The 18,963-nt window shown below is 32.3% G+C and overlaps 2 protein-coding genes across 2 annotated transcripts in view; both read left to right on the forward strand.

Annotated features, from left to right (window-relative positions):
* The first annotated feature begins 4,041 nt into the window (after positions 1-4,041).
* On the forward strand, positions 4,042-4,575 carry LOC111379526. Its single transcript, XM_023002917.1, has one exon. The coding sequence runs from the start codon at positions 4,042-4,044 to the stop codon at positions 4,573-4,575; it is 534 nt and encodes a 177-aa protein (XP_022858685.1).
* Positions 4,576-18,633: 14,058 nt separating this feature from the next.
* Positions 18,634-18,963, forward strand: part of LOC111379529 (probable L-gulonolactone oxidase 6) — a 2,283-nt gene continuing 1,953 nt past the window's right edge. Inside the window, exon 1 of the mRNA XM_023002921.1 lies at positions 18,634-18,957. Within this exon, the coding sequence (XP_022858689.1) occupies positions 18,763-18,957 (195 nt within the window). The 5' untranslated portion in view covers positions 18,634-18,762. The remainder of the gene's footprint in view (positions 18,958-18,963) is intronic.

An 18,963-nucleotide genomic window follows, 5' to 3' on the forward strand; every position in this document is an offset into this window, starting at 1 on the left:
TACTATTTTGTCCATTTATAATTGATTAATATGTGGTCAAAGTCCATTTTTTCGGTCAGCTACTAGAAATATGGATGAAATTCCTCCATTGAAGCTTCGTCCATAACGTTTTGAAAGGTTTTGGATGATGGTTGCCACAAAAGAAAGGTTAGGGGAAAGTTCGCAATTTTTTGAAAGGTTGGGACCTCAGTTGCAATTATCCATTATTTTTATTTTTCTCATTGAATATTTGATGTTACCCTCGTAATCTTACATGACGACTATTTGTTTAAGTATTAAGGTGCAAAGTGAGTCGAACGGTTCTAATTCGACATGTCCTTTAGAAGAACTTGAGTGAAAAACCCTTGGACCATGCTAATCTATACACATATTGTTAAGAGATAAATTTCACATCAAATAACGATGAAAATCTATATTAATATAAGCTATTTCTATTAATAATGTTAGTATTTTAAGATGAAATTTCAAATCTTAATATGATATCAGAGTTCATTAAATTCAAATGACCAATTCGATCCGGTCAAGACTTAAAAAACGAGACAGTGGATTTCAAATTTGATTTGTTCAAACGACCCACCATCTTAAGAGGACATATTAATAGATAAATTTTACATCCGATAAAAATGAAAATATATACCAATATATAAGGATTTGAATTACAACTCTTAGCCCTTGTTTGTCATCCATTTTTTCCCATTATTTTTTCTATAGTACTCATTTTCAACCACACATTCTTCATTAAAATAATAGTACACGTAAATCAAAAAAAATCTTTCTTTTTTAACCACACATTTCAACATTCATTACTATTTTATAATACATTATTCCCAAATAATGGTTGACAAACACACCCTTAATAATATTGATCTTTCTTAATACATATGAATCGGTTCACATACTTTTTCAACTTTATTGAATACAAGGCCTAGGACTATCCATATGACCTCTTTCCACTGTCCACATCATTTCAACCACCAAAATTTGGACAGTTGAACCCTCAAAATTTCTTTTAGAAAGAAATCTAAAAAAGTTATTTGTTCATATAGTCGTGTCTGACCCATTACATATTAAATGTGAACAGTACTTGATCCAACACAAACTCGAAAATCTTGCTACTCGTATACCTCGATGTATCGATCCCTCACAATAAGGGTTTACGATTTTTTTATTCGTCGTGGGCCCTCCTATTGTCAAGTGTCGAAACACAGCGGTGTACAAGTATCAAAATTTGACTCGAAATAGAATGCCAGTGAATTTTTACTTACTTGATTGACCTATTTCCGTGGTTCCTGAGCCACACAATTGTTTGGACATAATTATTGAACTTTTTGAATAGCACTTTTCAACGTTAAACTACAAAAAGAGTTGCACCAAGTCAGAAAAGGTATGCCCACTTTCCAGCCATTGACGTATTTAAATGCCATTTTTCTTTCATTTTGTTACCAAAACTTAGCAAAATTTTCTTCTTTTGTGGCACGTTGCTTTCTAGTACAATGTTTTAGACGAAGTGGAATCTCGTATGTTCCAAACGTGGCCAAATCGTCTTCATCCCCAGCCATGACTATTCAAGTCAAACAGCGAATAAAAGATAAGCTTAAAGCTTGTTTGACGAAGATATTTTCAAGAGAAATTTTTATTTTTAAGAACGTATGGTTAAAAAGTATAAAAAAATTGTGAATCTCATAGAATCAGAAGTGGGGTCTTCTTTGCGTTAGTCGGATATTGGCCTAAACTAAATCTTAATTGCTACGGCAAGTTTGGCCTTCAAATCGTATGTGGACAAAAGCGCTAATAAACTATAGTCTAAGAATAATGTTATTTGTAATTGCCATACGTGAAATACACATGTCATATAATCATTTGATGCATTAATGAATAAAAAATTACCGCATTAATGTATCAAATAATCACCTTCATGTACACGCCACGTAAGACAACTATCACAGTAACCGATTACAAATAACATTTACTCATAAACTAAACTCGAAGATTTTATGAAGTTCGTAAAAAAATTATTTCATGATGAGAATAATATTATTTAGCTTCAAAGGTGCTATACCACCATCTAAGTGAATATACTTGATAGATAAATGAGTCAATCATTTAAAATTATCTATGATTGTCATCTAAAATGACGTTAAACACTAAAGAAACTAGATAACATTACTTTTATGATAAATAACAAGAATTTAGACCGTGTGAATTGCCACATTTATACTAATTTTCCAAATAAATGTTTTTGGATTTACAATGCAAAATATGCAAATTTGGAACTGCAATCCTCAAACTTCGCAAATAGGCACATGGATGCCCTATCGAATTTTTCTTTTACCTTCAAGTCCCCAAACTTAATATTAGTGAGTTCTCCCACAACAATGAAAATGTCCATTTTTTAAAAATAGATCCATGTCTTGCACGTGGTTTGCTTCTTAAGGCTATTTTCTTCACCTTTTCTCACTTCACTAGAACCAACTCGTAAGAAAAGGAAAGACGAAAAGTATATAAAATAAAGAAAGAATGAAAAAAAAAATAATCAAAACATCAAAATTGTATTGCCCACTTGCCAACCCAAAAACACCCATCAACATCGATGGTGTTTTTCTCCTATCTTGTTCATTGTTTGTCGAAGTGACGTGGTAGTTAGTTTCCATCTAGATCTTCATTGGAGGAATTGAAGTATGGAACCAATATAGGTTGTGGATTTTGAATTCTGAGAGTGATAGCCGCACCATTTTTGTCGTTGCCCATTTTCATTGTGTTGCTATTTCTCTCTATTTCCAGGTTTATGTTTCTAGTCAAATTGGGATGATTTATGATTTTAAATAGAATTAATAATAAATATATTTACATCTCAAATTCCTATGTTCGAACTAGTTATTGATGACGGTGCAAGGTTGGGTTGAGCTGATGCTAGGCTGGAGATCGTGATGAAAACATAGGTTGCTAAATTTTGTTTTCTTTTATTTTTTTCCTCTTATTTTCTGTGTCCTTCCGTTTTCTTTTTAATAGTGGAATTGAGTTTATGCTTAAAATACATAGTTTGGGCATCTATGAGCTCTATTTATAAAAGTTTGAGGATCCTGCTATAAAATTTCTTTAAGAAATAGGAAAATAAACAACAATGGATACCCCACTATGATCAATAGTACAGGCCGAAAGTAGCAGACACATTGACAACGACCTTCTACTAGTCTATAATTACCGTCTACCATCCTCTTTGATTTACATAAAAATTAAATTTTTAGTGATAAAATTTGTGTTTAAAAAATTATAAATCTTATAAAATATGTAAAATTTAATCCTTTTTTTTTAGTGTAACCAACTACATTATGTTCAGAATAATGCTGTTTGCAATTGTTTACTACCGCAGTCGTTTTACATGGCATAATGTGGCTATTAGTGATTTATTACATAAAGTATTAAAAAATTACTGTATTAATACATCGAATCACTAATCGTTACATGTATGTCATACGACAGTAAATGACCATAAATAACATTACTTTTATGTCCATATTTGGTAAGGATTAAAATCTAAATTTTAGTTTAAGTCAGATTTAATAATTATTTTAATAGTATATTTCATAGAATCTATAATTTTTTAATCATATATTTTATTAATTTTTATTAAAATCTAATAAAAATTTGATTATCATTCATACCAAACAGGGGGCTTTATCATCAAACCCGTTGACTTGATCATAGAACTGAACCCATTTCTGATCAGTGAATCCAACGGCAGGCTATTAATCATGTCCATTGCTCTTAATGCTCCTTACTATTATTTTAATCTACCAATGGTCCACCATTTTTACCAAACCAAATTTGGATTTTGTCATTAGCAAAGAAAAGAATGCTTGTGTCGGTCGTATCTTTTATCTTAATCACCCCTCACGAAGCATCCCACCGACGACGACCACCCAAGAAAACTTAAGTATATGCGAGACGAACAAAGAAAGCAGAGGAGAATAGAAAATTCGAGCAATTTTCTTTTCTTTCAGTTTGAGTCAAGTCTAACAATCTATTTTTACCTGTTAATCAATGGGGAATTGCGTGTTCAAAGCGTTTGCAGAGGTGGAAGAAATGGTGAAAGTGGTAACATCAAACGGTGGCATAATGGAGCTTTACGCACCCATCAAGGCGGAGTGCATCACCAACGAATTCCCCGGCCACGCCATTTTTCTCGGCCCAGACCAAATATCGCCGCCACTCCTTCACAACCAAGAGCTTCATGTAGGTCAGTTATACTATCTCCTCCCCATCATCAAGCAAAACAGCGGTGGTTCTGGTTCATCCATGGCGGCTCCGCCGTACAGGATGTCGGTCGATAATCAAGGTACATGCAAGAGACTTTCATCTGAACCCGAGATTTTTCCGAGGTATAACAGCACCGGAGTTTGGAAAGTGAGGTTAGTTATCAGCCCAGATCAGTTATCGGAGATTTTAGCACAGGAGGCTCGCACGGAGGCGTTGATAGAAAGTGTAAGAACGGTGGCGAAATGCTCCGCCACCGGCGTTTCGTCTGGGGCTAATTCCGATCAGTGGAGCTGGAAAACCGCCACTGATAGTGCATAAAATTACCCTTAATTCTCGTTTTGTATCATAATCTTAACAAATATGTAATATTCAAGTATGTATTTTAGTTAGTTAATGGATTTGTTTAATTTAATTATAGTAATTAGTTATTTACAGATTGGAGTTTCACTTTTATGGAGGATGCATGTGAGCTTATTTTTGTCTAGTTGAAATTTCGATGTTCATATATGAATCTAACCAAGGAACATTAATGTTGACACCTTTTCCGAGTTATACTGAAGACTTGTACAAAATGTTACTGCGAGACAGCGAGAAATTTTTGTATTGTTTTTGTTTTTTAATTAAATTATAAATACAAAGTATTAATATGATATATGATAGGATGACAATTAGACTGGTGTTTAATACCACGAGTACTAGATAACATTATTCAATTATAAATGAGCCATCATTTCTAAAATCGAGCATTTTATTATAAGTTCACGGCGTGAATAGTTTATATGTTTGTAGATTTTTTTTTTTTTATAATCGTGATTGGGTCAGCTTATACGCACTTTGACTAATTGCACGGGACCCTGAAATTTTATAACTGGGTACTCATCTCAAGTTTTACCTCAATGAGCTTGAGGGAACTCGAATTAGTGACCATTGAGGAGCAAACTTAATGCCTAACCACTGAGCTACCCTCTAGGATTAGTTTATATGTTTGTAGTTAAGATTTGTTATTTTTCAATTTTTAGTATATACTAGTTTTGCCCCGTGAGTCGCAAGTCATGCGATAGAAATTTGTGTTATTAATTATGATAGTTGAGTTGAGCAATAAATTATAGATATTTGTATGGAGTATTTTTATTGTTCACTCTTGTTTTCATGGCCATGATAAGAAGTCTTACTTTGTCCACTTTGAAGAGAACCTCACTTAAGGTTCTTATATTTAGAGAGAACCGTAAATAAAGTTCTCCTATCACATTAACAAGTGGGCAGTCTTATCCTGCCACTATGTGCAAGAAAACAATTTCTTCTTATTAAAGAGTTGAACCGTTTTAACTTATAATTGTTGTTTGAAAAATGAATTTGAGTGATGACTTCAAAATCATACTTACCAACCTTACCAAAAATTGGATAGAGTAGCGGTAAGAAATGGAAGAATAAACACCACAAAATAATGGCCATGCTTGAGCCACATTTTTTCAAAAAAATATATTCTTAAACATTGATTTAACATCATTTCAACTATACATTCTTCAATAAAATAATACACGTAAATTTTAAATTTTTTTTAACAACACATTTTCCATCAATACACTATTCAAAAATGTATTCTAAAGAAAATAATGTGGCTCAAACAATGTGAATATTAGAACGCCAATGCGTTTGGACAAAGTAAACAAATTATGGCTTTTGTACTCCTTTTGAATAAAATGAAAATAGATTTTTATACAGAATTTTGGCTAAGGAAATAAAATTTTTATTTTATGTTATGTTATGTTATGTTAGATGATTGTATATCATTGGGATGAAGTAAAGGACATTCCAAGGGTCTAATTTATAAAGGAGGAGAGGTTATAAGTGAAAAGACACGCATCAAAATTCAACAGCCTTTGCCAAAAGTTGTAGTTTTTGCTGTCGCTTAAGCATAAAAAAAGCAGAAAGGTTATCGCTCGCTACCCTTACCATTCGAACAATAGGGGAGCGGTGGAGTCGGGCAAATGCCTGACCAGTTTCTCTCTTTTCATTCCAACCTTGGACAATGATTCATCATTCATCCTGAATTGGTTTTGAGATTCCAAATATACCACATCGATCTATTTGATGAGTAGAACAAGTTGGTTTATTTATTTCCATAATTTGACTTTGGATCAAGTCCGAATAGTTGGCCAAAATTTATACAAAAGCCACTTTAGCATGATTTTATGCTTAACCAACAATTCCCCACAAAAATGAAAATTCCACAATATGCAATGTACTATGCAAATGATATGCATACTCCAACAAAAATGGAGTATATACGACAAGTTATAGCATCAAGATAGGTAGTTTGTGATTTTGAACCTTCCTTAATTAAATACAATCGAATTTACTAGGCTAATTATGAAGACGATGTCTCGAATCATTCAACCATTCGTGTAAATCAAAACAACTATACCAGCACCATAACTCATCTTACCACTTTGGTTCTTATAGTTGTGTTTATTTTGGCCCTGAACAACTCTTAATTTCATAAGTGCTTTAAGAGAATTTAAGACTCAAATTCCCGTAGAAGCGATCCCACTTCACACGTGCATAGGTGATCACCTGTAGTATTACGTCATACATCTCTTATCTACTTCCAAGATGTAGGAATCGTTAAAGTATACACTTCTCTATTTTAGTACTTAGGAATTGTAGTAAGTGCTATACCCTGAATCTTTCATGACTTAGTTGTCCCATTAAATCAAGATCTTGGGATCTCCAATCTACAGTTGGGTTTCTGCTATGGTGATTCTATACGATAGGCTTTAGGCCCATTCTTCTCGAAAGATGGTATACATGATCTCTTGTTAATCCTTTTGTCAAATGATCCCCTAAGTTTTCCTTTGATTTAACATAGTTAATTGACATTATAACATTTGATATCATTTGTTTAATGGTATTATGTCTTCGATGAATATGTCAAGATTTACCGTTATACATACTATTATGTGTCCTTACAATTGTCGATTGATTATCACGATGTATATTAATTACAGGTACCAACTTTTTTGAACATGGAATATCTTCGAGAAAATTACGAAGCCATTATGCTTCTTCTCCAATTTTATCTAAGGCTAAGCTCGAATTTCATTATTGATTGAGCTATACAAGTTTGCTTAGATGATTTTCAGGACACAACTCCACCTCCGATTATAAACACTTAATCACTTGTAGATTTAAATCCTTTGTGTCAGATATTCAATTCGCATCAATATATCCTTCTAGCACCTCAGGATATCTTGAGTAGCGTAATTCATAACCAACTGTGTGTCTTAAGTATTTAAGAGCTCGGGTTAATGCCTTCTAACGGTCATTACTCGAATTACTTGTAAATCTACTCAACTTGTTGATTACATAAGTTAAATTCAGACGCGTGCAATTGGTAATGTACATCAATAACAATATTTATGTAGACAAAGGCTTAGTAAAAGATGGACTACTGAAGATGAATGTCCTTACCATTGTACCGAATAACTCTAGATATAAAATATCTTCTTATACTTATATTCTCGAGACATCTAATTTATGGCATCATAGATTAGAAGATGCAAACTTTAATTCTATATGCAAATTAATGAATTAAGTTTGCTACCAAGTATGCATTTTAATGCAAATAGAAAATGAGAGCGAAATTTGTGTAAAAGCTAAATTTGCCAAAGCATCGTTTCATTAGGTTGAATAAAGCACAACACGTTTTGAACTTATTCATACATATATATGTAAGTTTCTCCAAAAGAAAAAATGTTAAAAAGTTTTTTATCATGTTCATAGATTATTATACAAGATATTGTTATGTATACTTGTTGAAAATCAAAGATGAAGCTTCGAAAGTGTTTAAACACTATAAAATTGAAGTTGAAAATCAACTTGGAATACGAATAAAGACAATCCGTAGTGATCGAGGTGAAGAATATGTTGCTCCGTTTGAAAAAAATTGTTCAGTATCTGGAATCATTCGTCAAATAATTGTACCATACTCACATTAATTAAACAATGTTACTGAACGAAAAAATCGAACACTTTAGGAAATGATGAATGTAATGTTAATTAATTCGGGTTTACCTCAAAACTAGTGGGGGAAGTTATTCTTTCTGCAAATCATATCCTTAATAAAATACCACGCAAGAATAAGGTTGAATACCTAATGAGTTATGGAAAAGTGGGAAACCTTCCTACAAATATCTCAAGGGTAATTGACACAAAAAGACTTTACCTTTCAAATTTATTGTGAAAAACGTCCATATTTTTCATTTTTTGACATTTTCGCTCCTACCTGTCATTTTCAACAAATTTTAATATAAAATGACCAATATACTCTTCTATTTAAATAAAAAAGAAAAGAAAAAATAAAAAACAAATTGCAACTATAGGCCCATATTTTTTTAAAAAGTGCAAATAACCCATCAAAATAACTTCACATTCTTTCCACACCTCACCCTACCCTTGACATTCCACTGTCGCCTATCAACCATTTTTAGCCACCTTCCGGCCATCAAAACCACTGGATATTGACATCAACGAAAAAACCCTTAACCTCCTACATAATTACCATCTAACAACTCTCCATAATTAGAGTAAAGACATCAGAAGAAGCAGCAATTTGAGCTAAAAAAACACAACCAGACCTGATTAGAGTTGAATCCAGCATTTGGGTTGTAAATTGGCTCAACTGTTTGTTGACCCATGGATTTTCCATCATCAATTGAGGTTCTAATTGTCGAATTGAACATTTGGAGTACCATAGATTCATCAAATTCCTTGGTCCCGAATTTTTCGCATAAGGTCCAAAGTTTATCCACGAATTCAACTTGTTCTAGATGAAATTGGCATTGACCCATGGTTGGGCAAGCTGAATCAGAGGGAAACGAGGTTAGCTCATGTGGTCCGAGATCAAATGTTGACCGAACAAACCTAGAATCTGCAATATTTGACTGGTAAAGCGGGTTCGCGATTGGTTGTATTATTAGAATAAAATTCAGATTGATGGAGTGATGTTTGGGTGAATTGAGGCCATGGTTATAATCGACAGGGTGTGGGCAGTCATTCAGTGGGGGTCCGTGATCTAGGTGATGGCCGAATGAAAAGATTCTGGCAGTTTTTAGATTTTCTAGTGGCTAACTTTGAGAGTTGATTCCAGTAAGATTATTTAGTGTTATAGAGAGTTGTTGGATGGCAATTGTGGATGAGGTTAACGACTTTTTGTTGATGTCAATATCTAGTAGTTTTGGTGGCCGAAAGATGGCTGAAAATGATCGACAGGCGACGGTGGGGTGGGGGTAAGGTGCGGGAAGAATGTGAAGTTATTTTGGTGGGTTATTTGCACTTTTAAAAAGTTTGGGTCTATAGTTGCAATTTTTTTTATTTTTCTTTTCTTTTTTTGTTTTATTTAAATAGGAGGGTATATTGGTCATTTTATGTTAAAAATTGGTAAAAATGTCATTTAGCGCAAAGAAATGTGAAAGGTACGAGCGAAAATGTCAAAAAAATAAAAAGTACGGACGTTTTTCACAATAAACTTGAAATGCAGGGACGTTTTGTGCAAATTACCCAATATCTTAAAGTGGGAGTGTTTAGCAAAAGTACAAATATCTAAACCCAAACAAGTAAAGATTTGACCTGAGACAATAAATTGCGTTTTCTTTGAATATGCAAACAATAGTAATGCATAACCATTTTTGGTTCATAAATAAAAAAAAATACTTGATGTACATGAAGGTACTATCATTGAATCAAGAAATGCTTTTTTTAAGATATCTTTCTTTGTAAGGGAAAAGAGGTAAACTCACACAAATGAACTTACAATACTGCAAATGAAAACCATTAAGAAAATGGTAATTAATTAGGGATGACAAAAAAATTCGTCAAACTCGATACATGCGAGCTTCGAACGGGGTGATGATTACTCGCTTAATCAAGTCAGGTCATGTACGGAGAGGAAAATTTTGCCTCAAGGCAGGTACAGGTAACAAGGGCCTGGCCTTGCCCCCCGTTTAATTTTTTTTAAAGAATTCAATACTTTAAATGAAAAAACTCTACGAAATTTTATTAATTCTAATAGAAAATGGCAATTAAGATTATCTAAAAAATATGATAAATAGTAAAAATCTTAATTTACCAAATATATTCCAATAATATAATTTTTAGAAACAAACTGATTTGAGTGATACAGCGTAGCGTTCTTGCTCTCTAAGCAAAAAAAGTTTTTAAATTAATTAATTAAAAAGATTTAATAACTATATTATTGTCTCACTTGAATGAGTGAGGATAATACAATGAATTATCAAAAACTATTAAAAAAAAATTAAACAGGGCAAGAGTCCCGTCCCCATCTTAAACGGGTGAAAAGGTGAGCACGGGGCGATAATTTGCCCGATGAGGCAAAGGACGGGAGAACCCGCCTCGCCCCATTGCCCACCTTATAATTATCAAGTAGATGAAGAATCAAAGTGCAGTAAAAGGTAGAGGGCTAATAAAACTATCGCTTGAGTGATAGGCGTGATAACTTTTTTGTTTTTGATGCTCGAGCTATACACAGGTGACAGGCGAGTGATAGCAAAGACTATGACCCTTCTTTCCAAAAATTGGACAACACGTTGTATAGAGTATATAGTTTCAAGAAATTTGCAAACTATGGGAATCCTTAAAGAGGAAAGACAAGACTGAAGACATAGGAACTAAGAAGTTCATCATAGGAAAATACTTGGACTACAAAATGGTAGATTCAAATACGGTCATCGGTCAAGTACAAGAATTGTAGGTAATTTTCCATGACATACGTGCTAAGAGCATATTTCTAAGTGAATCATTTTAAGTAGCTGCAATTATCAAGAATCTTCTACCAGTGCGGAAAGACTTCAAGAATTAACTCAAGCATAAGTGCAATGAGATGAATATTGAAGAATTCATTGTCCGATTGAGAATTGAAGATGATAAACAAAATTCAAAGTTATATACCACAAGTTAAGGTTAACGTGGTTAAATTAAATAATAAGAACAAAAAGAAGAAGCATTATATCGAATTCTCCAAGAAGAATGCAAAGAAGTTCAAGGGCAATTGCTATAATTGTGGAAAGGCCGGACATCGCTCTATTGGTTGTCACAAACGTAAAAGGCAAGCCCAAGCGAATCTCGCCGAATCTAATGCCATGACTAATTGTATATTTTATATAAACCTGTTGGCCATCATTTTAGAATGTAACAATTTTGGAAATCCCATGGATTAGTGGACGGATACAGGTGCTACCCGTCATATTTGTGCCGACAAAGGAATGTTCTCATCATATACTCCAATCGATGGTGAGAAGTTGATTTTTGAAACTCTTCAAATTCAAGGTTGAAGGACTAGGCAAAGTAATTTTAAAGACAATATCAGATAAGAAACTTTGCCTTAACAACATTTTCTATGTGCAGGATATTCGCAAGAACCTAGTGTCGGGTTCTTTATTAAGCAAAAAGGGTTTTAAATTAATCTTTGTATCTGATAAGTTTATACTTACCAAGAACAACAAGTATGTAGGCAAAGACTATATAAAAGATGAACTATTCAAGATAGATGTCCTTAACATTTTACTAAATAACTCAAGGAATAAAACATCTTCTTTTGCTTATATTCTTGAATCGTCTAATTTATGACATCATAGATTAGGACATATACACAAGTTAGTAAATTTAAGTTTACTATCAAGTATGCATTTTAATGCAAATAGAAAATGAGAAATTTGTATAGATGCTAAATTAACCAAAGCACTATTTCATTCGGTTGAACACTTTGGAACTTATTCACACAGAAATATATGAGTTAAAGTTTGTCTAAACAAAATGTGGTAAAAAATATTTCAGTAAAGATGAAGATTTGTAAGTGTTTAAGCACTATAAAACTGAAGCTGAAAATCAATTTGGAAAATGAATAAAGATGATTCGTAGTGATTGACGTGGAGAATATGTTGCTCCGTTTGAAAAATTTTGTGTAGAATCTGAAATCATTAATTAAACAATATCAACATACTCATCTAAACGGTGTTGTTGAGTGCAAAAATTGAACACTAAAGGAAATGATGAATGCAATGTTGATTAATTCAGACTTACCTTAAAACCCTTTGGGGAAGCTATTCTTTTTAACAAATCATATGATTAATAAAATACCACATAAGAGTAAGGTTGAATCACCTTATGAGTTATGAAAATATCGCAAACCTTCTTACATGTATTTTAAAGTGTGTGGGTGTTTAGCAAATGTAGAAATACTAAAACCTAAACAAATAAAGATTGGACCGAAGATGATAGATTGTGTCTTTATCAGATATGCAAACAATAGTAGTGCATATCGATTTTTGGTTAATAAATTAGGATTACTTGAGTACATGTAGGTACTATCACTGAATTAAGGAATGCTGATTTTTTTGAAGATATCTTTCCTTCTAATGAGAAAGAAGTAAGCTCACACAAACGAACTTACGATACTACAAATGGAAACCATTAAGAAGATGGTAATTATCAAGTAGATGAAGAACCAAGGAGCATTAAAAGGCAAAGGACTTATAAAACTTTTATTCCATATTTTCTAATGCACTTACTAGAAAGTGATCCAAGGACATTTAAGAAGCAATATCCACTCCCAAAGCTCTTTTTGAAAAGAAGCGGTTAATAATGAAATTGAGTCCATTATGCATAACCACACTTGGAAATTAGTTGAACTCCATTCGAAAAACAAAGCTTTAGGTTGCAAATGGATCTTTAAAAAAAAAAAATAGAAGTCGTATGAATCAATAAACAAATATAAGGCTAGATTGGTAATCAAATTGTATAAACAAAGGAAGGACTAGATTTATTCGATAACAATTCACCTGTTATTAGGATCACGTCTATACGTGTATCTATTACAATCGCGACATTGCATAATCTTGAAATACATCAAATGGATGTTAAGACTACATTATTAAATGATGAATTTGAAGAAGAAATACATGTGGTATAACCTGAAGGGTTTGTTGCTTCGGGAAATGAGAAGAAGGTGTGTAAGCTTGTAAAATCGTTGTGTGGATTAGAACAAGCACCAAAGCAATGAGATAAAAATTTTACAAATTATGTTGTCAAGTGGCTTCAAAATTAATGAGTGTGACAAATATGTTTACATCAAAGACATATCTAACGAATACGTGATCGTATATCTATATGTTGATGATATGTTAATCATGGAAAATAAATTGAACATTATTACCTCAATTAAGAAAATGTTGATAAAACATTTTGACATGAAAGATATGGGAATGACGGAGGTGATATTAGGGATTAAAATATCTAAAACACTTGATAGTTTGTCATTGTCTCAATCACATTATATTGAGGCTATATTTAATAAGTTTAAGGCGTATGATGATAAATTGATTAAGACTCCAATAGACTTAGGTTTACACTTAGCCAAAAATACTTGTGATTTTGTATCTCAATTGGAATATTTACGCATTATAGGCAGCTTGATGTACATTATCAACTGCACGAGTCCGGGTGTAGCATACGTAGGCAACATGTTGAGTAGATTTACAAGTAATCTAAGTAATGACCATTGCAAGACATTAACCCTAGTTCTTAAATACTTAAGACACATGATTGGTTATAGATTACACTATTCAAGATATCTTGTAGTGATAGAAGGATATACCGATATGAATTGGATATCTAACACAAAGGATTCAAAGTCTACAAGTTGTTCTGTGTTTACCATTGGAGGTGGAGCTGTGTCCTGAAAATCATCTAAACAAACTTGTATAGTTTGATCCACGATGGAATCCAAGTGTATTGTCTTAGATAAAACTGGGGAAGAAGTAGAATGCCTTTGTAATTTTCTCAAAGATATTAAATGTTAAGAAAGTCAGTACTTGCGATTAATATACATTGTGATAATCAATCGACAATTGCGAGGGCACAAAATAGTTTGTATAATGGTGAATCTCGACATATTTATTCGTAGACATAACACCATTAAACAGTTGATATCGAATGTTATAATCTCAATTAACTTTATGTTAAACCAAAGGAAAACTTAGTGGACCATTTGACAAAAGGACTAATAAGAGACGAATATACCATCTTTCAGGGGGAATGGATCTAAGGCTCGACGTGTAGAATCACCACAGCGAAAACCCAACCTTGTAGATTGGAAGATTCCAAGATCTTAGTTCAATAGGATAACTAAGTTATGAAATATTTAGGGTAAAACACTTACTACATTTCCTAAGTGCTAGAATAAAAAAAAATGTATGAGGATAAGTGTATACTTTCAATGATTTCTATCTTGGAAGTAGACAAAAGATGTATGATACAATACTATAGGAGATCACTAATGTAAATGTGAAGTAGGGCTGCTTCTATGAGAACTTGAGGTTTAAATTCTCTTAAAACACTTATGAAATCAAGAGTTGTTCAGAGCCAAAATGAACACAACCATAAGAACCGAAGTAATTAGGCAAGTTATGGTGCTATTACAATTGTTTTGATTTACTCGAACGGCTGATTTATTCATGCTAAATGTGAATTTTAGAAAAGTTATTTAGAAAAGTTGTGGGACCCATGAAAGATGTGTTAACCCCAAAGTGGCCGCTCGAGCGATAATTTCATACTTAGAATTTCCCTTTTTTTTAAATTCAAAATTCTTGATTTTCAACCTTACTTAATTCACTAATTTTTCATTTATCCGAAAATAGTTTTGGACTTTCAAATATACCAAACTCATCTACTCGATGAATAGAATATGTTCGACCCATTTCCCGCCAAATTTAAGTAGCATGATCCATCCAAATATTTGATCAAAATCAACTTTTTATTAATTTTTTTTCCAACACAACACAATGCCTGTTACAATAAATTTCTATTACTCGGTTGATTTCGGTTCATTCTCACTTTTCCTCGCCAATCGATTTTGGCTCCTTTTTATTCATATCAATATAACCAGTATGTAGTCACAAACACACACGTATCTATTCAAATGGGACTAAATCCAATAAGAACCCATTGCCTGTTTGCCCCCACTGCCTCAAAATCAGACCGGAACTAGAAAACTGCGAACCGATTCAATTGATACCAAAAAATCAGATATTTAAAGACCAGATAAAAACCGACCAACTCCCCGGTCTAACCGGAAAACTGGTGAACTCTTTACTGGTTCTGCCGGTTTTAACTTTTATATTTTCCTATCAAAATTCAAAAATTAAAATTTTTTTAGGCCCAAATAGTATTAACTATTTCAATAGTCATGTTCCCTTTTATAACCTATTTCTATAGTAACTTTTTGTTGAGAAATCGACATTGGATTGAAAGAAGGTGGAATAGACTCGTTTCTTTTCCCTTTCTTCCTCATTTTTTTAGCATAATAAGAAACTAAAATGTCATAAAAATATTTAATCGACTCAATTTAGTGACTCTTTTCTCTATATTTTATGATCTCATTTCTATTGATATTAGAAGTAGATCAAATAAAGTTTAATTGCAATCAAGTTAATTAACAAGCCCTTATTTGAGTCCCATTCCTCTAAAAATTCAATTTTGCATAACTCATTTTTAACCACACATTTTTCATTAAAATAATATTACATGCAAATTCAAAATTTTTCCTTAATTTTTAATTACACATTCTCCATCAATCACTATTTAAAAATGCATTCCTTCTCTCAAAATGGGACTCAAACAAGGGAGTCATTTTGAAAAAATAACATATTTTGTCAATTTTTTTATATATATTTATATATTAATTATTTTATTTATTATTAGCAGTTCGACCTCGATTCGACCCTAATTTAACCTTTTGATCATTGACCCTTTAACTTTTTCGAATCAATGGACGGATCGATTTTCAAAACATTGCTTAGCCCTCGTTTGACCTCCATTTTTTTCAATTTATAATTTTTGGAATAATATTTTTTTGAAGAATGTATAGTTGAAAAGGAAAAAAAATTTTGATTTATATGTAATATTATTTTATGAAAAATTATGTGATTGAAAATAAGAGAGAGAAAATTAATAATGGGGCCAAACGGGGGCTTAGTATAATATATATAGCTCACCAAAATGAAAGAAATTAGATTTAGCCCCTATTTGGCTCAGATTTTAATTTGAGTCAAAGTCAAACAATCAACTTTAATCATCTTTCATGAGTACCACCACTTTTCAACCACACATTTTAAAATTTTCTATTGAAATTTACTAGAAATCTGATTTGAATCCTCACTAAACTCCCTTTTAAGATTCCTAGTCCTTACCGGATCATAGTCTGACATATGCAACGAAGATGTATCGTCCTTACTGGATCTGCTCCTCCAACTATGAAGAAGAATCAATTTCATCCTCCAAAGATTCAAAATCGTCAATTTGGTCCTCCAACAAATCACTATGTTTATCTGGTCCCTTGACTACTTATATACATCATAATCGTCCTCCTTTTCTTAAGTTTGAATTTCATCCTTGAACTAACCAATAATGTAAATTTAATCCCCAACCTGTTGAAATATCAATTTCATCTTTAAACTAGTCAGTAATATAAAGGGGGTGTTTGTGTCCCATTATTTGTGAATAATGTATTATGGAATAGTGATTGATGTTGAAATATGTGGTTAAAAAAAAATTATTTATGTGTAATATTATTTTAATGAAGAATGTGTGGTTGAAAATGAGTACTGTAGAAAAAATAATGTGGTAGAATGGTAGATGAACAAAGCCTAAATTTCATGCTCAAAGTTTTCTACATCATCAATTTCATCCTCAAACTATTTAATAATACAAAATCCTTTAGCTATTCAAGATCATCAATTCAATCCTTCAGCGTCTTATAATGTTAAATCCATCCTTCAAACAAAGCCTAAATTTCATGCTCAAAGTTTTCTACATCATCAATTTCATCCTCAAACTATTTAATAATACAAAATCCTTTAGCTATTCAAGATCATCAATTCAATCCTTCAGCGTCTTATAATGTTAAATCCATCCTTCAACTTTAATAGATTGTCATTTAGTCCTTATGCGTCTTCTGAAAAATGTTAATCCATCCTTTTAACTTTTTATTATGCTCAATTTCATCCTTAAACTATTAATAATGTTAAATTCATCCTTCATGTTTTCAATATCATCAATTTAATCCTTCAATTTCTCAATAATATTAATTCCCTATGATAACTTTTGATATCCATATTTCATCCTCAAATTATTCAATAATATAAATTTCATCCTTTAACTTTTCATTATCCCGAATTTCATCCTTCAACTTTTGAATAACATTAATTCCATCCTTGAACTTTTCAATATCCTCAATTTATCTTTCAACTTTTGAATAATGTTATTCAATCTTTTAATTTTAATATCCACAATTTCATTCTCAAATTATTTGATAACATAAAATTAGTCAAACTTTTTACATCATCAATTTCTAAAGTAGTTCAATGACACTCCACCTAGCTACCTTAACACTCAACCAAATTGCATACTTGACTTTGAGTAATGTTATTTAGCATCACTAGTACTAAACGCCACTTTAGATGGCATGTACGTGTCATTAATTGATAGATCATCTTTAAAGTAGGAAAATAAATCACATTTAAAAGGTACAATTACTTACACGATACCTAAACTGGTGCTCTAACACCAGTAATAAATAGCATTATTCCAGTAATAGATAGCATTATTCTTTGAGTTCGTTACCCTCTTCCTTTTTCTAATTTTGATGCATTCAATAATCTTAATTAAGTATGAAATAAAAGTTGATAGTGGAGGCTGCAGCCTTCCAAGATAATCTGCACAGGCACAAACTTTCATTAATGGCAACACATGCCCTGATCGCCAAATATGGGCTTCGACAGATGTTAAGCACCAACTCCATGCCTTTCTCCACTTTCCTAACTCAATTTAGTGCACACGACATGTCATTACGATAACCATTGAGGAAACTGCACTCAAAAATCACTTAGAATAAATAATAAGATAATGAAACTAAACCACTTTCAATAGAAAAATATGGACACATTTTTCTCAAGACTGGATAATTCTTAAAAAAAGAAAAAAAGAAAAAAAAACATATTCATTTAATCTTATCCTAATAAATCTTGAAGCATCAATTTTCATGAATCACCATTTGACTCGAGTAGATTGAGTTCGTGGCAGCAAGTGCACAAATTTTTTATTACGAGTCCGCAAAATGAGTTTAGTGCAAGTGCAATCCCATTTTATCTGAGATTTGACCACGACGATATAGTTGATTAAGTGGATTAACATTGACTATATAGTTGAAAATGGAAATGAGTCGATCTTTATAGGACGGAAGGAGTATTTTTTAAAATCAAATATAACCACGGAGCTTCCTTTAAATTTTCAGAAAATGGAAAGCTAGCTAGGCGTAACTTCAAAGCATGCGTATGATTTAGGTATATTTCTATTTTAAGTTGCCTATGTCTTATTGAACTTTGAAGTCACCTTATCCCATCAAGAAACTTTACTGCCGGAAATTTCCAAACCATGGGAGAGCTCCTATTCCAAAACAAAATTTCTTTGTCCACTGTAATGGAGAAATGCATCTTCTTCATTATGATATGCATGGTGAATTGTAGCCCTCCAGAAGATCCCATAAAGTGTACAGTCAATAATTCTAATTGCACCATTACCAATACCTACGGTGCATTCCCCGACAGAAGCACGTGTCGTGCGGCAAAGGTTGTC

This window comes from Olea europaea, unplaced genomic scaffold, assembly GCF_002742605.1.
Source record: "Olea europaea var. sylvestris unplaced genomic scaffold, O_europaea_v1 scaffold2000, whole genome shotgun sequence".
NCBI classification, from domain to species: domain Eukaryota; kingdom Viridiplantae; phylum Streptophyta; class Magnoliopsida; order Lamiales; family Oleaceae; genus Olea; species Olea europaea.